We start from the raw sequence: 21,832 nt of genomic DNA on the forward strand, positions 1-21,832 counted from the left end.
ATATCATGGGACAGACATATCTGTTCCGTGTCCAGGCTATGCATGGTATGCATATGGATCAGAGAGCCCCTGACAATAATAACTCCAGGGTCCCAGAGACCTCAGGCCCACAAGTTGGGACCCACTAACCTAAAATCCATTCCCATCCCTTCAACTCACCATTGAGCTGTTCATAATCTGACCCAATCTATCTTTATAACTTTATCTGTCACTGACTTTCCACATGACTTCAGTCAATTTGCTATAATCCCTGCACCCTGAACACATTTTGGAATATCCTAAGCCCTGGTTCCACCTGGAATACACACCTTCCTTCTTCCTTCTTATCCAAATCTCACTTCTCTTTAAGACCCACATTATATCCCTCTTTCAGTTGCTTTTCTTGGCTACTGCAGAAGATGTGTCTGTTGATTCTCAGAAACATCACTGCCCCCTAAGCCCTCCTCTGCACGGAAGGGGATAAATTCAGGAAATTACACTTCCAGGCTCTTTTCAGCAGAGCTCATTGGATTCTACCAATAAGGGGCTGACCCAGAAGGCAGGATGAACAGGTCATTACTCCCCTAGATCATCTGCAGGTAAGTGAGGTGGCACTCCCAGATGGCAATGTGAGGTTTGGCGGGGGACACTCCCTTCTCTATGCCCTTTTTGCGCTCTGTACCTGACTCTACCACATCACTTATCACAGTGTATTTTGATTATGAGTTTATCTGATTATTTCCCCCAGCAGGACAGGCGCTCCACAAGGATAAACATGATCTCCTGAGAATCAGCCACTCCAATGTTGCAGACAGCTGAGCTCATCAGTGGCAGCTTCCCTGTGGACCCTGCACTTCCAGGTCTCCTAAAAGCCAGCACTCCCAGTCCTTTCAACACTTGTGTAAGTCTCTCAGGCCCTGCATTTAACCTCTTTCTATTCAAAATACCTATAGCAGCTTTCACTCCGCTAAATTGCTATAAGGCCTTGACACAGTCTTTTTACTGCTTATACAGTTAGTTATCTTTTCATATGTATTCAGATTGTCTTCACAACTAAGCTACTGAAAGAAAGGGCTGAGTTTTATATTTCTTTATGTACAATGTAACACCTTCCCTTGAAAGCAGTTTTTCAATAAATAATTACTGATTTGACTCATTTAATTAAATACAGCGATAAATAAGACTGAGCTGATAGCCTATCAGACTTACATCTTAGAAAAAATGGACAGACTTTCAAACTGCCAAGTCAATACTTAAAAGTTTCAGTGGTTTAGGACTTTTCAATGGTTCTTACCTTTCTGCCCTTCAGTAAACTAATTTACCTATTTTGAATTAAGTTTCTGACTTCCAATCTAAATATCTGTAACCATTTTTGGATGAACAACTTTGGGGAAGTTAGGCTATCACAGCACTTCCTGCATTACATTTTGGTCCTAAGCATTTCATATTTCTCTACATGTTAAATCTCCTTACATCTATCAGATCTTACCTAACTACCCTTAAAGTCTACCTTTTCCCCACTTCTTTTTCTTTCTACCACCAGGTATAAAAATAATATAAAGAAATATCTTTTTTCAAATGTGAAGTATAAAGCTTTTATCCTTGATGTGCAAATATATCTTTTGCTGTTTCTGTAAATCTAACTGTAATAAGTTGAATACTGTTCCTCAAAATTCATGTCCACCCAGAATCTAAAATGTGAACTTATTTTGAAATAAGGTCTTTGCAGACATAAAATTAGTTAATGACCTTAAGATGAAATCATGCTGTGGGTTTAGAGTGAGCCCTACATCCAATGACTAGTGTCTTTATAACAAGAGGAGAGAATCAGAGAGACACAGGGGAAAAGGCCATGAAAAGACCAAGGCAGAGATTAGAGTGATGCTACTACAAACCAAGAAACATCCAGGGCCACCAGAAACTGGAAGAGGCAAGGAAGGATTCTGCCCTAGAATCTTCCGAGCATGCCTGAGAAGCATGGCTCTGCTGATACCTTGTTTTAAGCCACACAGTTTGTGGTACTTTGTATGGCAGCCCTAGAAAACTAATACACTAGTGTTGCTGGTATTTTTCATTAAAGTTAAAACAACTTTATAGGCATAAATGAATGTATTACATTGTAAGTTGACATCACTGTACATGCTGCTAAGTACAAAGTATTCCTAATACATACCCTCTACTCTTTTAGGACCACCTTCAGAGATGTAAACAAAGCATTTCCTAGTGAAAGGACTTCCTGGCTAAATAGTTTATTAGGAGAATGAATCAATCTGACATTTGACATTTCAAAGTTGGTTTCAAAGAGAATTACATTGGTAAAATTAAACTATTTTCTACTTTCTAAAGATAATAATTTAGTAATTATAAAAAAAACTTTAAAATTCAGTGAAGACGTAATGCTCTTTTCCCTCTGGGGATAGAACAGCTGAAAAAACATTGCACAGCCTACAAGCATACATGCTTCTCCTCCCGAACACATCAGACCTTCTGAGGTTTGTATTCTAAGGGATGCTGTAGAACACAAATTCCCAGGCAGAGTTAGACACCCGCTTCTCAGGGCCCTCTCTGAACTCCGTAGGCAGCTCTATTGTTATCACATTATTTTGTTATTATTGGTTTACCTGATTGTTCCTCCCAACAGACTGAGAACTCCACAAGGGCAGGAATGTGTATGACTCATCCTCATATTCCCGGGCCCTGGCACCATGTCTGGCAGCACTTGGTGCTTGATAAATACTGAACTGATTAAACTGTTGACCTTACTCTGTTCATAAGGGAGTAGACAAATTTAAAACACACTGCCAAACTGCAGTCCTGAAATTGAGCATTTATTCTTACATCAGATGCAGCAGACATATTTTAATTTACAAAATATATTTTATATACTGCCCCTTTCTCAAAAGAAAGCAGCAAGACTCAGCAATTAATTATCCAAACCTAATGAGGGAAATGTTCACAAGTGACTGCAGCCTGATATTTATAAGAAAGATATAACAGCCTGGGTGGTGGCAAGGCCAAGACATTTTCCCTCTTCAGGCGCCATCCTCCCATACAGCAGGTTTTAAGAACAATGGGAATGTGCAGCCGAAGGACAATGAGTTTTGCCTAGAAGTCAAACAAAGCCAGAGGTTCAATCTTCCAAATTCTCTGGCCTGGGGTTTTAACCATATTCCACACCTCCTACATTTAAAATTGATAATAAATATGTAAATACTCTAAGGTGGGTCTAAAGTTTTTTTAATCCTCAAAATTGGTAGGTCAAGAGAACACACGCTATAGCTAGTATACCCATCTCTGAGATCACACCAGCAGTCTAATTCTAGGCCACTGCTAATGGCTTTACAGAGCAACCTCAAAAACTGTTCCAGGAAAAAAATTCATGAAAAGTGAAGAAACTGGGAGATTTGGGACAGGGATCCCAAAGAAGAAAGAATATTAAGAATCTTGGTTGCAGGAAGTTGACTAAGAGGGGTCTTAAAGAAGAACTACTCTTGCCAGGTTTTCCCAGTTTGCAGTTGGCAGCCTCTGAAATGGCCCCAATGATCCCTGCCTCCTAGTATTCATGCCCTGTGAATGCCTCTCCCCTTGTGTGGGCTGGACCTAGTGACTGGTTTCTAACAAGGAGGCTACAGCACAAGTAACGGGACGTCAATTCTGGGATGAGGTTACAAAGAGATTGTGCCTTCCATCTTGGGCTGCCCTCCCTCCCTCCCAATCCTGCACATTCACTCTGAAGAAAGCCAGTGGCCATGGTGTGAGCTGTCCTATGGAGAGTCTCCTTTGGCAAGGAACTCAGGCCTTCCATCCAACACCCAACGAGGAACCGAGTTGAGCCATCAACCACTTGAGTGAGCTTGGGAGATCCATGCCTGATTGACCCTTGAGATAACTGCAATGCTGGCCACCTTGATTTCAGCCTTGTGAGAGACCCGGAAGCAGAGGCACTCAGCTAAGCCACACCAGATTCCTAACCCACAGAAAACGTGTGGTAATAAATGCTTGTTTTTGTAAGCCATTAAGTTTTGGAGTAACTTGTTACATCGCAATACATAACTAATATATAGCAACTCCTATTTATAATACTAAGTTCTTCCTTACTTCTCAAAACACATATCCTGATTTTTGTTTGTGTGAGGTCATCTGACCCCTTGGATGGAAGTAGAGACCACTCTCTTAGGAGCTAAGTACTTTTTTGGATACGTAAATTCAGGGAGCAAATCATTATAATCAAGGATTGGCCTATCGCCCTTCCCAAAAGGCCAATCAAGCAGAATGTGGTGAAACTGACCGTAGGGTAGTCTTCCTAACACCAGAAACCAGAGCAGCTGAAGTATCAACCCATTCACTCATCATCTCATGAACGGTAGTGGAAACAAAATCATCTTATTCTTTAAACATACAACTGTATGTTCATTAATCTTTTCAATGCAGTGTTTTTATAAGGAAAACTGGAAAGCACCAAGAACTGCTTCTCTCTTCTGAATCACTAGAGATGCCCTCTACATGCACAAAATTGATACTAAGCACTTATTCTGTGAAGGAACATAATTGCTTGGCTGCTATGAGACATTTCTTTTCAGATTCTATTCACTGCTTACTCTTTTCCCCAAACAATTTCCCTTTTACGCAAACTTTCCTAAACAATAGAGTATTTTATTAGATAATGTTTACTAACAAACTGAAGGCATGGGTAACTATTAAAAAAAATAATGTATTCAATTAGAACAACTTAATTACAATGTGACTTTTCATAGAATTCTAGCTTGTAATTTTATCTGATAGCAATGTCAAGTGTTTGTTCAAAGTAAGAATTGCACATTTAGTTCTTTCCAGATTTAACCAGATGAGCTGGACAACACAGGGCTTGGACATGGATTCGTGGTCTCTAGCCTTTTACAAATAATGCTGGTATGTTTTATGATGGGAAAATATCATATTAGAACACCCATTTAGGGGCTTCTCTGGTGGTACAGTGGTTAAGAATCCACCTGCCAATGCAGGGGACACGGGTTCGAGCCCTGGTCTGGGAAGATCTCACATGCCGCGGAGGAACTGAGCCCATGTGCCATAACTACTGAGCCCACGTGACACAACTATTGAAGCCTGTGCACCTACAGCCCGTGCTCTGCAACAAGAGAAGCCACCACAATGAGAAGCCCGTGCACCACAGCAAAGAGCAGCCCCCGCTCACTGCAACTAGAGAAAGCCCGTGCGCAGCAATGAAGACCCAACGCAACCAAAAATAAAATAAATAAATTTATAAAAAATTAAGAAAAGGAACACCCATTTAGAACATGCACGTGTTTAGGTCTCTCAACCTAAGCTACCACCATGAAATTTTGTGTTAATGGTTCTCAAGTAGGGGAAAGAGCAGAATTTGTCACTGGAGGTCTGTTCCACATTCTCTTTTCTACTTTTTCAATATACCAACATATCTAAAGCTGAAGATACACATGAATTCTTCTCCTTGAATCTTTTTTTGAAGTCCCCTTTTTGAATGGATAGAGCGTTTTGAAGACTCACTTAACTTCTCACTCTCCCTATATCAATCCTGAGCCAGTGACATGATTAAATGATGGTTTTGTCCTGCTGGAAGACTGATTAGGATGCCTGCCACCATCTACAAAATTGCCGTTAACCTATCTCTTGGACAAATGTAAACAAATCACTAGCTTCAAATATTGGCGGCTGTTGAAACAATGTTAAGGCTGTCATTAGACCTCACCTTGGCTTACTGATAGTAATTTAAGTCAGGCCTTTCTTGACACTGTATTTTTCTTATTATATCTCACATCATTGTTAAAGCATTATAGATTCTTTTCCTTGAAATCTTGTTCCCTGTTCAAAGAAGGAATAGATGTTGCTTCATTCACATCAACTCTGCTTAATTATCTACTACCTTTATATAGATATGTAACAACTCAGGTAAAGTGAGCTGGCAATAATCTGGAAATCTGTCAGAGAAAAATCTGAATTACACAGGTGTTTGGAACCAAACTGACTCTTCAGTTCTAAGTTATTTGTTTGCTTCAGTTTAGTGCTTTAATTTTGCCTCTGGTCAGATGGCCTCATCCCCAAACACCAGGCTTTCACCTTACTATCTGTTCTCCAAACTACCACCAGAAAGATTAGTCTAAAATACAAATATTTTCTCACTCCTCTACTTAAAATTGTTCAGTGCATCCCACTACCTTCAGGATAAGGTTGATAACCCTTAGAATGACACATAAGCCCTTTAATTACCTGGATTACCTGAATCCTACCAGCCTCTTCATCTCACTCTCTGCCCACTTACTTCACAACCTACTTTTCAGCCACACTAAGCCACTTGCAGTTCTAACTTTACCACATTCTCTCACACCCTGTGTCTTACGCCTTTTGTTCCTTCTGCCTAGGTCACTGTCCAGCTTAACATCTTTACCTTAATCACCCAGCACTACACCTTCTTCAGGTCTCAGCTCAGGTCACTTTCACCTAGAAACGCCTTCATTTTTGCTTCCGATATCAACTAAATATCTTTCCTATTTTCTTACTTAGCATTCTATTCTAACCTTGATTATCACATTTATCACACTGTATCTTTGTTGACAATTTATATCTCTCAATCCTCAACTAATTGTGAAGTCCTGTGGACAGGTGTTGCATCCTACCTGTTTTGTCTTAACTGAAAAACTAGCATTGTGTCTGGAATGTAGCAGGCACTCAGTAAATGTTTGTTGAATTAGCTAGTATGTTTATAATGTCTCCGAAGTAGTTTTGGGAAAAGATCTTTTTTTTTTAAAGAATGCTAAGAGAAAAGAGTTATAGCAGGACAAATTACTCAGAAATTACCATTTTTGGGGGGTCTTATTAAATAAAAGCATTTGTAAACTTTGGGAAACATATATCCCATGAGACTCTGAAGGAATCAGTTGTCAATCAAATGCTGGAAAGGTCAGCATGATAACAAGTCTTTTGATCAGATAAAAGCCAAGGTTACCCAAACTAAAAACAAAAAATTAATGCATATCATTGAAATATGAAATAAAGAAACGTCAAGCATTATATATATACATTGTAAACTAAACGTGAAAAAATAACTTCTCTTCAAGAATTCCATCTTAGGATCTTCTTCAGGCCTATTCAGTGAAATTCACCATGCAATAAATTTTATATTATTAGAGGGTAAAATTTCCTGAGAAACAAACAATTCAAATACTTTTCAACTTCTGGAATAAAAAGTAACCCCAAGTCTACAGTTTGAAACAGTAGTTATTTCAGAGATCTTCTTAGGATTAGTTTCATTTTGCCTTTCACTATTTTTTAAAATTGTCTCGTATAAAGAAAGCCGTTACAAACACTTTTTTCCCTCTATTGTGGGCTCAATGAGCTCTGCTGAAGGTAAAGTTAAAATCTGAAGGAATCAGAAATGGTGGAGACACCTAAGTACTTACACAGGTAAATACTGTCTTTTTTCTCTAAACTAAAAGAATTGGCCAAGTCTCCAAATTATAACCCACTGAGCTCTGTGGGTGCAAATCTGGGACAAGGTAAAGACCCAGATGCCATGGGTGACGCTGAGGAAAACCCACATAATCTCATGGACCTTACATCAAGGAACACATTTGATTTGGGCTATTTTGGAGGAGATCCAGAAGCAAAGGTCTATTCTGCAGTGACCGTAGGATCCCAAACCACTCAACCTACTCTGGAAAATAAGCAGATGCCTATAGTAATCCCATGCTAATCATGGTCAATGAAAACACATTAGCCCCAGGATCTTGAGTAATACACAGCACAGAGCGGATGCTCAGAAAATATTTGTTGAATGAATGGATTAATTACTGAATAAATGAACCAGTAATGTCATACAACTAAACCATACTGCCCAGGACAACACTTAACTATATTCTATCTGTAGCCTATGGACCTTAAATTGGTTGCTTTTTTTTTTTTTTGCCCAGTGTATTCATCGCCATCATCTTTCCACTCCCACCAAGTTGAAACAGTCTTCCCAGTCTGGACACTAACACACAAGTAAGCATTTGTGACAGGAATCAAAGTCTGACGGTACCCTCCTACTCCTTGAGTCACTTCCCAACTTAGCTCACCGGAAACCTCTTAAAAAGCCTTTCCTACTTCCTCCCTCCCATAGAAAGGACTCCTTTCTTTGTATTCCCTCCGTACCCTGCATATGCTTAAACATTTCTAAATTATGAAATATGACATGAAGAAAAGTGTATAAAATATTGTGTACAGTTTAACAAGTTATAACAAACTACACAGTTTAACAAATTATAGTAGTGTGGATCCCTGTGTAACACTCACCAAGATCAAGATAGTGAACATCATCAGCATTAGAGAATGCTGCTATCACTGGCAAAGCCCGTTGACTATTCCCGGGAAATGAAAATAGAATCTGGGTAATTTAAAAAGTCTAACCTTTCATTTTTCTTTTCCTCTGTGCGTAGTCTAGTTTCAGTTGCTCATAGGGGGCCGTGTGAAGAGACCTGGCACCCAGCACTTCAGACCAGAGTTCTAGTGCACAAACAGCTGCGCCGACACCTCAGCTCCGTGGGACACAGGGCAGAAGCTCCACGAACGACACAGCAAGTCAAGATGGCGGCGGCAGCCCGTCTGCAGCGTCTCTGCACCCGGCACCGTGATCTAAAGCCGCAAGCGGTTGTGCCAGCCCTGGGAGAAATCCGCCCCTGAGAGAACTCCGCCCCCAAGAGAACTCCACCCCCTCCCCGCTGAAGAAAACCCTGTAAAGCAGCCCTACCTCCGGGCAGCCAGGGAGAGCCGGTACTCTACAGGGTGATCTCGCCTCTCTCCATTCTTTCATCAAAGAATAAAACTTTCCGGGCGTCCTGCCCATGCAGGGAACGCTGGTTCGAGCCCTGGTCTGGAAAGATCCCCCATGCCGGAGAACAACTGGGCTCGTGAGCCAGAATTACTGAGCCTGCGCGTCTGGAGCCTGTGCTCTGGAACGAGAGGCCCGACAGTAAGAGGCCCGCGCACCTCGATGAAGAGCGGCCTCTGCTCACCACAACTGGAGAAAGCCCTGGCGCAGAAACGAGAACCCAACACAGCCAAAAAGTAAATAAATAAATAAAATTAAAAAACAAAAAACTTTCTTTTGCTTGGTCTCATTCTATTGGCTCAGATGACACTGGGCAGAAGGATCCTTGTTCGGGACCAAATCAGGAGGATAAGTAACTTCCCCACCATGTTCCTTGCTCATCTCAAACTCTTGCCTCCCTTGGGGTAACCACTCTCCTGACTGTTAGGTTAATGTGTCCCTGCTTTGTTTCATAGTTTTGCGACAGAAGCAGGAACCCCTAATCAATGTGGGTTACTTTATCTGTTTTTGTCTTGTTTCTTTTGTTGATGTTATGTTGCACACAGCTGTAGTTTTAAATTTTTCACTACTGAATGTTATTCCATTACATGAATAAACCGTTTGTCTATTCATTTTACTGTAGATGGATGTTTGGCAGGATCCCATTTGAGGCTATTGTACGCAACATTGCACATTCCTGTCAAGTGTACGGTAGTGCACATAAGTATGCATTTCAAAAATAGAACATATCTCTGAGAGAGGAATTTCTGGATATGCACAACTGCACATTACTGGATAGTGCCAAAGCATTTTCCAAAATGACTGGATCAGTGTTTACTGCCACCAGTTTTTGAAAGTTCTTATTGCTCCATGTTCTTGCCTTGGAATTGTCCTACTTTTAAATTTTCTCCAATCTAGTGGGTAAGCAATGGTTTCTCATTGAGGTTTTGATGTGCTTTTTCTGCTTCCCAATGAGGTTGGATGCCATTTTAAATGTACATTGGTCATTTGGATTTCCTCATTAGTGGATTCTCTTGCCCATTTTTCTATTGAATTGGCAGCATTGCTTTTGGGGTTTTTTTTAATCATTTGTAACAATTCTCTATGTATTCTGAATATTTTGGTTAAAATTGTTGGAAATATGTTCTCCCGCCCTATGGTTGCTTTTTACTATCTTAATAGTGTATGTCAATGAAGGGAACTTAATTTTAATGAAATCAACTTTATTGATCTTCTCCTTTTAATTAGTGCCTTTTGCATCATTTTTTAAAAATTTATTTTATTTATTTTTGGCTGCATTGGGTCTTTGTTGCTGCACGCGGGCGAGTGAGGGCTACTCTTGGTTGTGGTGCGCAGGCTTCTCACTGCAGTGGCCTCTCTTGTTGCGGAGCTCGGGCTCTAGGCATGCGGGCTTCAGTAGTTGTGGCACGCGAGCTCAGTAGTTGTGGCTCGTGGGCTCTAGAGCACAAGCTCAGTAATGTGGCACAGAGGCTTAGTTGCTCTGTGGCATGTGTGATCTTCCCAGACCAAGGCTCAAACCTGTGTCCCCTGCATTGGCAGGTGGATTCTTAACCACTGCACCACCAGGGAAGCCCTGCGTCATGTTTAAGAAATCATTTCCGTGCTCCCTTTGGCAGCACATATACTAAAGTTGGAACGATACAGAGAAGATTAGCATGGCCCCTACACAAGGATGACATGCAAATTCATGAAGCGTTCCATATTTTTCCCATGCACATATGTTCACCTAATCTATGACAAAGGAGGTAAGAATATACACTGAAGAAAAGACAGTCTCTTCAATAAGTGGTGCTGGGAAAACTGGACAGCTACATGTAAAAGAATGAAATTAGAACACTCCCCAATACCATACACAGAAATAAACTCAAAATGGATTAAAGACCTGAATGTAAGGCCAGACACTATAAAATTCTTAGAGGAAAACGTAGGAAGAACACTCTTTGACATAAATCGCAGCAGGATCTTTCTGACCCACTTCCTAGAGTAATGAAAATAAAAACAAAAATTAACGAATGGGACCTAATGAAACTTAAAAGCTTTTGCACAGCAAAGGAAACCATAAATGAGATGAAAAGACAACCCCAGAATGGGAGAAAATATTTGCAAATGAAGCAACTGACAAAGGATTAATCTCCAAAATATACAAACAGCTCATGCAGCTCAATATCAAAAACACAAACAACCCAATCAAAAAATGGGCAGAAGACCTAAACAGACATTTCTCCAAAGAAGATATACAGATGGCCAATAAACACATGAAAAAAATGCTTAACATCACTAATTATTAGAGAAATGCAAATCAAAACTACAATGAGGTATCACTTTACACTGGTCAGAATGGCCATCATAAAAAATCTACAAACAAATGCTGGAGAGGGTGTGGAGAAAAGGGAACACTTTTGCACTGTTGGTGGGAATGTAAATTGATACAGCCACTGTGGAGAACAGTATGGAGGTTCCATAAAGAACTAAAAACAGAACTAACATATGACCCAGCAATCCCACTACTGGGTATATACCCAGAGAAAACCATAATTCAGAAAGACACATGCACCCCAATATTCATTGCAGCACTATTTACAATAGCCAGGACATGGAAATAACCTAAATGTCCATCAACAGAGGAATGGATAAAGAAGATGTGGTACATATATACAATGGAGTATTAGCCATAAAAAGGAATGAAATTGGGTCATTTGTAGAGATGTGGATGGACCTAGAGACTGTCATACAGAGTGAAGTAAGTCAGAAAGAGAAAAACGTATATCATATATTAACACATATATGCAGAATCTAGAAAAATGGTATAGATGATCTTATTTGCAAAGCAGATGTAGAGAGACAGACGTAGAGAACAAATGTATGGACACCAAGGGAGGAAAGGGGGGATGGGATGAATTGGGAGACTGGGATGGATGTATATACACTATTGATACTATGTATAAGATAGATAACTAATGAGAACCTACTGTATAGCTAAGGGAACTCTACTCAGTGCTCTGTGGTGACCTAAATGGGAAGGAAATCCAAAAAAGTGGGGATACATGTATACATATATCTGATTCACTTTGCTGTACAGTAGAAACTCACACAACATTGTAAAGCAACTATACTCCAATAAAAATTAATTTAAAAAAAGAAATCATTTCCTATCTCAGGTCATGAAGATATTCTCTTTTTTATCCAGTACAAGTTTGATTTTTTTTTTTATATGTAAGTTTGTAACCCACCTGGAATTGATTTTTGTGTTAGGTGTGACAGGAGATCCAATTTTTTTTTCTACAATAAATGTTGTCCAGTAGTCCCAGAACCATTGTTGAAAATACTAGCCTTTCCCCTACTGCTCTGCAGTGTTACTTTGCCATATGTATCTGGTTCCATTCCTAGACACTCTATTCTCTTCATTCCCCTGTTTGTCCTTGTGCTAATACCACAGGGTATAAATTAATGTAGACTTATATTAACTTGGCTATTCTTTAATCTTTGTAGTTCCATATAAATTTTAGAATCAACTTTTCACATTCTACACACACACACAAAAAACCCTACTGCAATTTTTATTGGATTTGAATTAAATCCATAAATAAGTTTAGGGAAAAGACATTTTGGCAAATTTGAATCTTCTAGTCTATAACCAATATCTATTTCTCTATGTCAGTCTTTTTAGTTTATTTTAATAAAGTTTTATAGTTTTTTCCATAAATTTATTTCTAGATGTTTGATATTTTAATCCTAAGTGTCTTAAGCCTTTTCTCTTTTTCCAAGTCTTTCTCATACACAACAGAACTAACATTTTCCTTTCAAGGAAAGCATGCAGAAGCTTACTGATAAAACAATTGCACTCAAACAGGAATGCTGTTGCCCTTGACAACAATCTGGTCCACCAGCTAATTAGGCCATACCCTATACTGATGATATGCATGAAGCCACAGGCATCCAATCAGCAGAGTCAGTGGAAAATGGGAAATTATAGGCTAGGTCTACAAGAAGTATGCCTGGAAAATAGATGATGAGGAATCCTGCTGCGTAGCATAAGAAGAGTAGTCTGAACACACTTGCTACAGTGGTGGTTGTCTTTATTTCAATGTAACTTATAAATGTATAGCTGTTTGTTTTATTATTTTCATCATTTTTCAATTTACAATAAACCCTCTTAGCAGTAATGAGTTCAAAAGAATGGAACAGTGTGTTTAATGAAAAAAATAAGTGCTACATCTTTATCTCTGAGAAAGTTAATGATGACCATGTAACTTGCAAAACTTGTCAACATTTACCAGCCACTATGAAGGTCATAGTGATATCACTGAACACATACAAAGACACAAATCTGCTAAAGAATTCTCAGCTTCTGTAAAAATAGCTAAAAAGACTGAATGGGAAAATAAGGATTCAACATGTGCTGCTGAAGAAAGTGCATTTACACAAGACTGTGACGCTTACCTTTCCAATTAGAGCGAATGCCTGTTCTTCTAAATGAATTTCACTCCTTTTGATTGCAGGCTTTTTGTGCACATTCAAGGAGGGGAGCAATGGCTGTGAAGGAGCCGGCTCCATTAGTAGCACCAGGACTTCACACACTGTTAGATGATGCCAACTTTACAGTGCTATTTCCAGATACTTTAAAGATTAAGAGACATACAGAGATTTTCAGGTGTGTATATGTACATCTATTAGTAAACTTGGCCTATTTCATACATATATTTGCATATGTTTCACTCTGATATGTCTAAGTGTGGATTTCTTTTTATTTGTCATCCTTAGGATATTTGAATCTGTGTATTTTATAAGTTACAGAAAATTCTCAGTCATTGTCTTCAGATATTCCACCTGTCACATTCTCTCTCTTTCCTCTCCTTCTTGGACTCCACTTATGGCAGCCCTTCTCACTGTACCCTCTATTTCTGTTACCCTTCCTTCAATATTTTCCATAAATTAGCTTCTCTCTACTTAATTGTGATTAATTTCTTCCATCATGTCATCCAGTTCACCAATTTTCTTATCAGTTTTGTCTAATCTGCTATTAAACTCATTCATTGTGCTCTTTATTTCAATTGTTGAAGTTAGTTCTAAAATATATACTTTAATGCGCTGTGTCACTCCTCATAATTTTCAGTTACCTGCCACGGTTTTATATTTGATGTTTATTTTCTCAGAACCATAGTAACCATAGTTTCATAGTTTTTGTCTGATAATTTCAGTATCTACAGTCTTTATGGATCTGCTCCTATTAACTGAGGTTTCTCACCCAGAGGAGTCTTGTCCTTTGGATCTAGATGTTCTTATTGTATGTTAAATATGTTATTTGAAAATTATTAGTAGTATCAATTTATTATCTTCCAAACAGGATTTTATAATGCTTTTGCCAAGCACCTGGGGAAACTAGCAATACAAGATCATTTGAATCCAAGTTCAGAGCTTGAGATTTTACACACACACACACGCACACACACACACACACACACACACACTGACATATTATTCAGCTATGAAAAGGAGGGAAATCTTTCCATTTGCATCAACATGGGTGAAACTGGAGGACATAATGCTAAGTGAAATAAGCCAGACACATGAAGAAGATATTGTATGATCTTAATTATATGTGTAGTCTTTAAAAAAAAGAGTTGAATTCATTGAAACAGAGACTAGAACATAAGTTACCAGGGCTGGGCCAAGCAGGGAGGAGGGGAGGGGAAATAAGGGAGGTATTGGTCAAGGGTCAAGGGTATTGGTCAAAGTTGTTGGCCGTTATGTAGTATAAACAAGTCTAAAGAATAATATACAGCATGATGACCATAATTAATAATACTGTATTGAAATTGAAGTTATGATAAGAGAGTAGATTTCAGGCGTTCTCATCACACACACACACAAATAACTATGTGAGGAGACAGCATGCTGGTTAGCTTAACTATAATAATCATTTCACTATACCCATATATAAACATCAAATCATGATATTGTACACCTTAAACATACACAACTTTTGTTTAAAACTATATTTTAAAATGATTACATCCCAAGAGTCTGGAAAGAGTGTTGGATCCTTCTCAGGAGACCCGTCAGAAGTGCTCTGTGTGTCTCTTCTGATTTATCTCCTCTCACTCATCATCACACAGAATCTTCATCTATCTGGATATTAGAAAAAGTGCCTCTGACCCACAACATATTCTTCCAAATCTATCACTTAGGCCATAAATTCTGCCCACTGATCTCAGGACTAAGGCCTCTGATGCTCAAATTCCAGATTCTTACAACTCATAAGCCAAGAACTTCACTGTTGTTGCAGAGCCATGCTCTAAAAACCTTCCCTGGAGCTAATGAATGACCATGAATAAATGTAAGAAGGTCAAGACTTCAAGGTAAGAAGAGATAGGAAGACACACATGTCAAAGGAGTTAATCCATTTACTGGAATATATTAAGCTTGTAGTTATCAGACTGTGCTCTACAGAACCCTAAGACATAATAATGATTTGATAAACATGATTTTTAAATTGCCACATTATTTGCTAATATAAACAGTGTATGTAATTTATCAGTAGAAACAGACTACACTGAAGTCTGCTTTCGTGTTGTTAGGACGAACAGTCTCTAGCCATTGAGCCACTGAAACCTCAAGAAGCAACTTGCTGGGGCCCTGTCAAGTCCTCCCAGAATCTCCAGAGCTGGTTAGAGATAGAGCTTTTCCCTGGGGAGCCATTCAGTTGGGAGCATGGAGAGGGTCATGAAAAGGGCACAGGAAGGGCCACAGAACTGTAGTCATTGTGAGAAAGCAAGAAAGTTCCACAATTTCTCAGACTTTGTTTCTTACACGTTAACGAAAAAAAGGGAATAGAGGGATTTCCCTGGCCATTGTCCAGTGGTTTAGACTCAGCACTTCTACTGCAGGCGGCGAGGGTTCAATCCCTAGTCACAGAACTAAGATCCCACATGCCACAAACCATGGCCAAAAAAAAGGGGGAGGGGATAGAAATCCCTGTTTCTCAGAGTTATTTGAGAATCAATGACCTAATATGTGCAGTAGAACATAGCACAGCACTGGACACAAAGTACTTAACGAGTGTCAGTCACCTGTGCTTGTCTTTCTTCTAACAAGTCTCCAGACCTCTTAGAAAGAAGTTTTCCAGCTCGTACTGAATCACAGCTTCCACAGAAGCTACTCTATCTATGTCCATATATGCAGGGCCATGAAAAAGGTAATTTTTGTGCTTATGTTTGATGCCCTTAAGCACATCTTTTTCCAAACAGCTTCTCCTCATCTACCCATGCCTGCTAATCTAGCAGTACTTTACAGGGTTCCAATTGCTCTGACTCTAAAACAACCTACTTTTGCTTCTGATAGCCCATAACAGGAAACATTTTTATAGAGTATAACGGAGAGGCTGGCAGCATAATGGAGACTCTAGAACAAGACTTAAAATGCTGCAGTTATCCGTCAGTCACACAACACAGAATGTCATGCATAAGAAACAGCTGATTTATTAGCCTGATGGAGCAGGCTGTGAATATGAAATGATAGGGTGCAGCCACAGACCAGTTGCAGGAAAATGTGCAGTTGTGGGCCAACTCATGGGTGCCGTTGACAATAATGCCAGAGATCAATTCTGACCAACACATATTTATTTATCAGGAAAACTCTGAGAGATGACAAAGCACGGGAGCCAGCCAGCCCCACAGCAAAGACAACCAGTGTCCAGACTGAACTCTTTTGTCAGTTGGTAACAAATCTACTTTCTTCCGCGTGGTGATGCTACTAAATAAATAACATGAATAAAAATAAACTATTGGAAGCCTATTTCTCACATTACATTAGCGAGGAAATTCGAGGATCTGTTTCATGGCTTTAATTCAGGCATATTTCCCCCCTCATCTTTTTCTGAAACAGATAAATTTCTGTTTGTGACATTACCTATCTTAGGAATAGTTGTTTACGGCATGTGGAGAATGGGAATTGGTTAGCCAGCAAAACAAAAAGGGCAGATGACGTAAACATCGTAGGGCAGAAGTAAACGCGTGGGTGAGAGCTAAAAAGTTCAAAACTCCTCACCTTCTGAGCACCAATGCATTTCCTGAAAGGCAATCAAAAATGTACCACCTAGGGCTTCCCTGGTGGCGCAGTGGTTGAGAGTCCACCTGCCGATGCAAGGGACACAGGTTCGTGCCCTGGTCCGGGAAGATCCCACATGCCGCAGAGTGGCTAGGCCCGTGAGCCATGGCCGCTGAGCCTGCGCGTCCGGAGCCTGTGCTCCGCAACGGGAGAGGCCACAACAGTGAGAGGCCCGCGTACTGCAAAAAAAAAAAAAAAAAATGCACCACCTATACTGGTTTGAGAGTAGTAATCCCCACATTCCAGCTGAATGTTAAGTACATACAAATTTCTAAAGCCTCTCATAATATTATTTTGACATTTCCTTTTCAAAATACAATACTTACATGATTTCATTTTGACCTGTATAGTGACTTTTTGATCCATAAGGATGTCACAGAATAACATACTGCTGAAATCATCAAATTACTGAGTATGTGCCTCAGACTATGTCCAGCCAAACTAAAGTTGAGCATTTCATGGGAAAAAAACCTTGCTCAATGACCTAGATATTTCCCATCTTAAAATTCTTTAAGATAGTATTTCAAGTCAATTTTTATTTCCCCGCACAATCCATGATTGTGCCATGATTTCCTATTTCACTTTGCCAGTATTCACACAACATTAGGTGTAACATTTTACAAGAACCCACCACAACCAGTTAAGCCTGACTGGCTCTATAGACAGTGACTTTACTTTCTGAACCAGAAATATTATAGGACACATGGGCTGCCAGCAGGGCAGAGCACTTTGTATCCAACCTGTATCCTTGAAACAGTCTCTCCTCCAACAAATGAGTCCTCAAAACTGCCACTGGGATTATCTTCATAAAATTGAAATCTGATCAAGCCACTCCGATGCTTTAACCCCTTTGAAATCTCTTCTTTTCTTGTAGGATAAAATCTAAACTTTTTGAGTGGGCAACAAAACTCCAAATAGCCTACCTCAAGACATCTCTCTCACCATTGCAGGTTCCATCCAGTCATTCCGAATTTCTCACCATGTCTTAACACAGCCTTTCCTAAATTCCATATCTTTGCACCTATATCCTCTCTCTGGAAATACTCTGCCCCACCACACAGACACACACACACACACACACACACACACACACACACACACACACACCACGAGTGCATAAGCACATGTACTTATCCTTCAAGACAAATTCTTTCCCATGTTCTCCCACGCAGTTAGCTGTTTCTAAACAACTTATCTGTGCCTCTATCAAAGCATTCACCACATTTTATATCAACTTATCTATTTATACATTCAGGTCCTCTCCTAAGCTGGAGTTCACTATAGTTTTAGATAAACTATATTAAGGAATAACTCTAAATTATAACTGCTGGATTATGGAGTCTGCTTTCTCCCCACTGTCATTAGGTGGGTTCTATCATGATCAAGACAACCACTTGGGGGAGATGTTGTAAAGATGTTACCAGCATAGGGTGGGTGAGGGGACAGACTAGTGAGTGACCTTTAATAACTCTAATAACGTTAATATCTGCAATAATTCTTCCAAACCTAAGATGATGAGTGCAACAACAGAAACAAGCAGCATCAAAACAGCCTAGCTGTTTAATCAATAACCAGCAGCTGTAAAACCAGGGCTTCCATCAAGTTCCACTGTGTGGGAAGGCAGCATACTTACAGCTGTTCATTAGGTTGAAACTTCACATTAGATACAGCTTGGATTTAATAGCTGTGAATTTTCTATCTCTAGAAAGCTAATCAAAAGACCATCACTCCCCTTTTTGTGGGTTACTAAACAAGTTTAGGAAGTATACCTACTGAAGAAGTAGGAGAAGTTAGAGAGGATTAATTTAGATAGGTGCTAATTCCAAAGAAGAGGAACAATAATAACAAAAAGCCTTTCTTTCCTTACACAGAAGTTCTCTTTGAATACAAATATAAACTCTAGGCAAAATGCTTTGGCCCAAATAATTAGACTCCTGCTGACATTCAGAGTCAGCGGCGGACTGATGTCATGCCAAAGGACACGCAGTCTGAGCCTTTAAAGTGGAGTTCTAGGGCTAATTAGAAAAATTACACCATGCCACATCCAGTTCTGGAGTCTGTATTTCAGCTGCAGAAGGTGATAACAGTAATGTATGGTGTCACATCTTCAGTCTCAATCTAAGACAAAGAACAAAATACTTTTAAAAGAATTCCTGAAGAACAGAAGGGGTTTCAGCCTTACTTGCCTCTTCACAAACACCTAATAAAAGAGAGAGAAAACAGGGTTACCTTCAACAAGCAAATCTTTCTCATTCTCAATTTTCATCCACCTGATTTGCAAGTTAATTTTTCCCCTCTCCTCCTGGAAGTAAACAATAAAAACCTAAGCCTCTTCTAGTCAGTTTCCAGTATAATGCAATACAGTGCCAGCTTTTGTTCCCAGAGCCTAAAACAGGCTGGGGAACCGCACATGTGCTCTCCAATGTCCATGGACGGCTGGAACTTAGAAAAGGTGCCTTCAGTTGACATAAGCTGTTTCAGCCTTGTCCGGAGTCTGAAGCCAGTTCTGTCCTGGGTGTCCCTCCTCAAACACTGGGGGTACTGATTCTATTTGGTTCTAAGCCCCAGTTTCCTACTAACTGCGACGACTTGAACTAGAATCCTGTCCTGCCTCTCCCTCCTCAGGAGGCTCCACACCACCGCAAGGATGCTAACACAGTTCTTCCAGAAGCAATCATCTAAACCAAACCTAGGTCATCAAAAAGCCATAGCCAAGAGGTAATCAAGAAAAAGAAGTTTCTAGGAGAAGAGAGGTCTCAGAAAGCATTGATCACAGACAGCATCTGATGAAAAATTTCCATTATCTCAGACAGTCAAAATTATCAAAATAACAGAGCCAGGCCGCCCTGGGAGCTCCGCCTCCGCCAGCGGGACCCAGCACGCTGCCTGGAGTGGTGCTCAGGGGGCCCAGGCCTACTGGAGGCGTGGGGGGCTGCTGCCTTCTGCCCCAAGAACCCCACGGGCCCTGCGGCGCAGTACCAGGCAGGTCACCAGGCAGTCAGATGCCCATGGCTGGCTTGCAGGTGGGACGCCCTGCCGGCTCCCCATTTGGCGCAGCTGCTCCACTTCGACCTGGCATGCCACCCACCATGATGGACCCATTCTGAAAACTCCTGCTTGTGCCCCAGGACCAGCCCCCGATGCCTGCCAGCGCCGGGGGTTAAAGAGGAGGAAGGTGGCAGATAAAGTTCTACCTCAGCGAATTTGGGAGCTTGTCCCAGAGCCTCAGGCGTGCATGGATCTCTTGGCTTTTGAGCGGAAGCTGGACCAGACCATTGCTCGAAAGCGGATGGAGATCCAGGAGGCCATCAAAAAGCCTCTGACGCAAAAACAAAAGCTGCGGATCTATATTTCTAATATGTTCAGTCCCAGCAAGGTAGAAGGTGATAGTGCAGGAACCGCAGGGACCCCCCGGGGGGAAACCCCGCAGGGGACAAGGTGGCTTCCTGGGAACTCCGAGTAGAGGGAAAACTGCCGGATGATCTTAGGAAACAGAAGAGGAAGTTTTCTTCATTCTTTAAGAGCCTCGTCATTGAGCTGGACAAGGAACTGTACGGGCCTGACAACCACCTGCTGGAGTGGCACCGGATGCCCACCACCCAGGAGACAGATGGCTTCCAGGTGAAACGGCCTGGAGACCTCAACGTCAAGTGCACCCGCCTGCTCATGCTGGATCATCAGCCTCCCCAGTACAAGTCGGACCCCCGACTGGGGAGGCTGCTGGGGGTGCACACACACACGAGGGCTGCCATCATGCAGGCCCTGTGGCTCTACGTCAAACACAACCAGCTGCAGGACGGCCACGAGCGGGAGTACGTCAACTGCAACCGGTACTTCCACCAGATCTTCAGTTGTGGCCGACTGCGTTTCTCTGAGATTCCCATGAAGCTAGCCAGGTTGCTGCAGCATCCAGACCCCATTGTCGTCAACCGTGTAATTGGCTTGGACCCTAACAACCAGAAGAAGACAGGCTGTTATGACATTGATGTGGAGGTGGATGACCCACTCAAGGCCCAGATGAGCAATTTTCTGGCCTCTACCACCAATCAGCAGGAGATTGCCTCCCTTGATGTCAAAATCCATGAGACCATTGAGTTCATCAACCAGCTGAAGACCCAGAGGGATCTCACACTCAGTTTTAGCACTGACCCCCAGGACTTCATCCAGGAATGGCTCCGTTCCCAGCACCGGGACCTCAAGATTATCACTGATGTGATTGGGAATCCTGAGGAGGAGAGACAAGCTGTTTTCTACCACAAGCCCTGGGCCCAGGAACCAGTGGGGAGGCACATCATTGCCAAGGTGCAGCAGCAAAGGCAGGAACTGGAACAGGTGCTGGGAATCTGCCTGACCTAACTGCTCAGGGATCCCTTCGTTTCTTCCCAGCCCTGGAGCCACCCCTTCCTCAGCCTGGAAGGGGACCACCCTCTGGGGCACAGACATGTAGGATGTGGGGGTGAGGGGTGTCTCCTGTCACCCTCTGCTCCCCAGCTTTAGTTTCATAAGTGTAGTGATAGGATTCCTTGTTGCTTGGTCCCCAAAGCCTTACTACTTACACGTTGGCTTTAATTGGATTCACAGCAGAGGCCTCCTCTGCCCCCTGCAGGCAGGCCCAAGTAGGACCTGGAGGCTGTGCTTTGACATCATAATGGAGACCTTTCAGAACCAAAGGCCCCTGGCTTTGCTTGTTTACTGACTCCCTTGGGGCGAGTGTCAGCGCTGGCTCTGGGGAGTTTTGCAAGGAAGAGGGGCACAGCTCACCCTCTTCCTAGGCTTTCCAAACCAAAGTTCTTTGCCATTCCTACCAGCCCAGCCTTGCTGCTGTTCTTTTTTTCCTTTCCTTTGGGTATTTGCAGTATTCGTGGAGCAGGTTTTTCTATGCAGGAGCCACTTATTTTGTACAGG

The 21,832-nt window shown here is 41.3% G+C and overlaps 1 protein-coding gene and 1 non-coding gene across 2 annotated transcripts in view; both read left to right on the forward strand.

Annotated features, from left to right (window-relative positions):
• The window catches only part of LOC114897929 (SWI/SNF-related matrix-associated actin-dependent regulator of chromatin subfamily D member 2-like), a 40,460-nt gene extending 19,177 nt beyond the window's left edge, over positions 1–21,283 (forward strand). Inside the window, 4 exon segments of the mRNA XM_029226980.1 lie at positions 8,430–8,640; positions 19,762–20,071; positions 20,074–20,336; positions 20,339–21,283. Coding sequence (XP_029082813.1) covers positions 8,430–8,640; positions 19,762–20,071; positions 20,074–20,336; positions 20,339–21,283 — 1,729 coding nt within the window.
• LOC114900203 lies at positions 10,422–10,528 on the forward strand. The gene has a single exon (XR_003794806.1). It is a non-coding gene; the product is annotated as a U6 spliceosomal RNA (small nuclear RNA).
• Positions 21,284–21,832: the final 549 nt, after the last annotated feature.

This window comes from Monodon monoceros, unplaced genomic scaffold (genome assembly GCF_005190385.1).
Source record: "Monodon monoceros isolate NGI ecotype Baffin Bay Population unplaced genomic scaffold, NGI_Narwhal_1 Super_Scaffold_18, whole genome shotgun sequence".
In the NCBI taxonomy this organism is placed as follows: Eukaryota; Metazoa; Chordata; class Mammalia; order Artiodactyla; family Monodontidae; genus Monodon; species Monodon monoceros.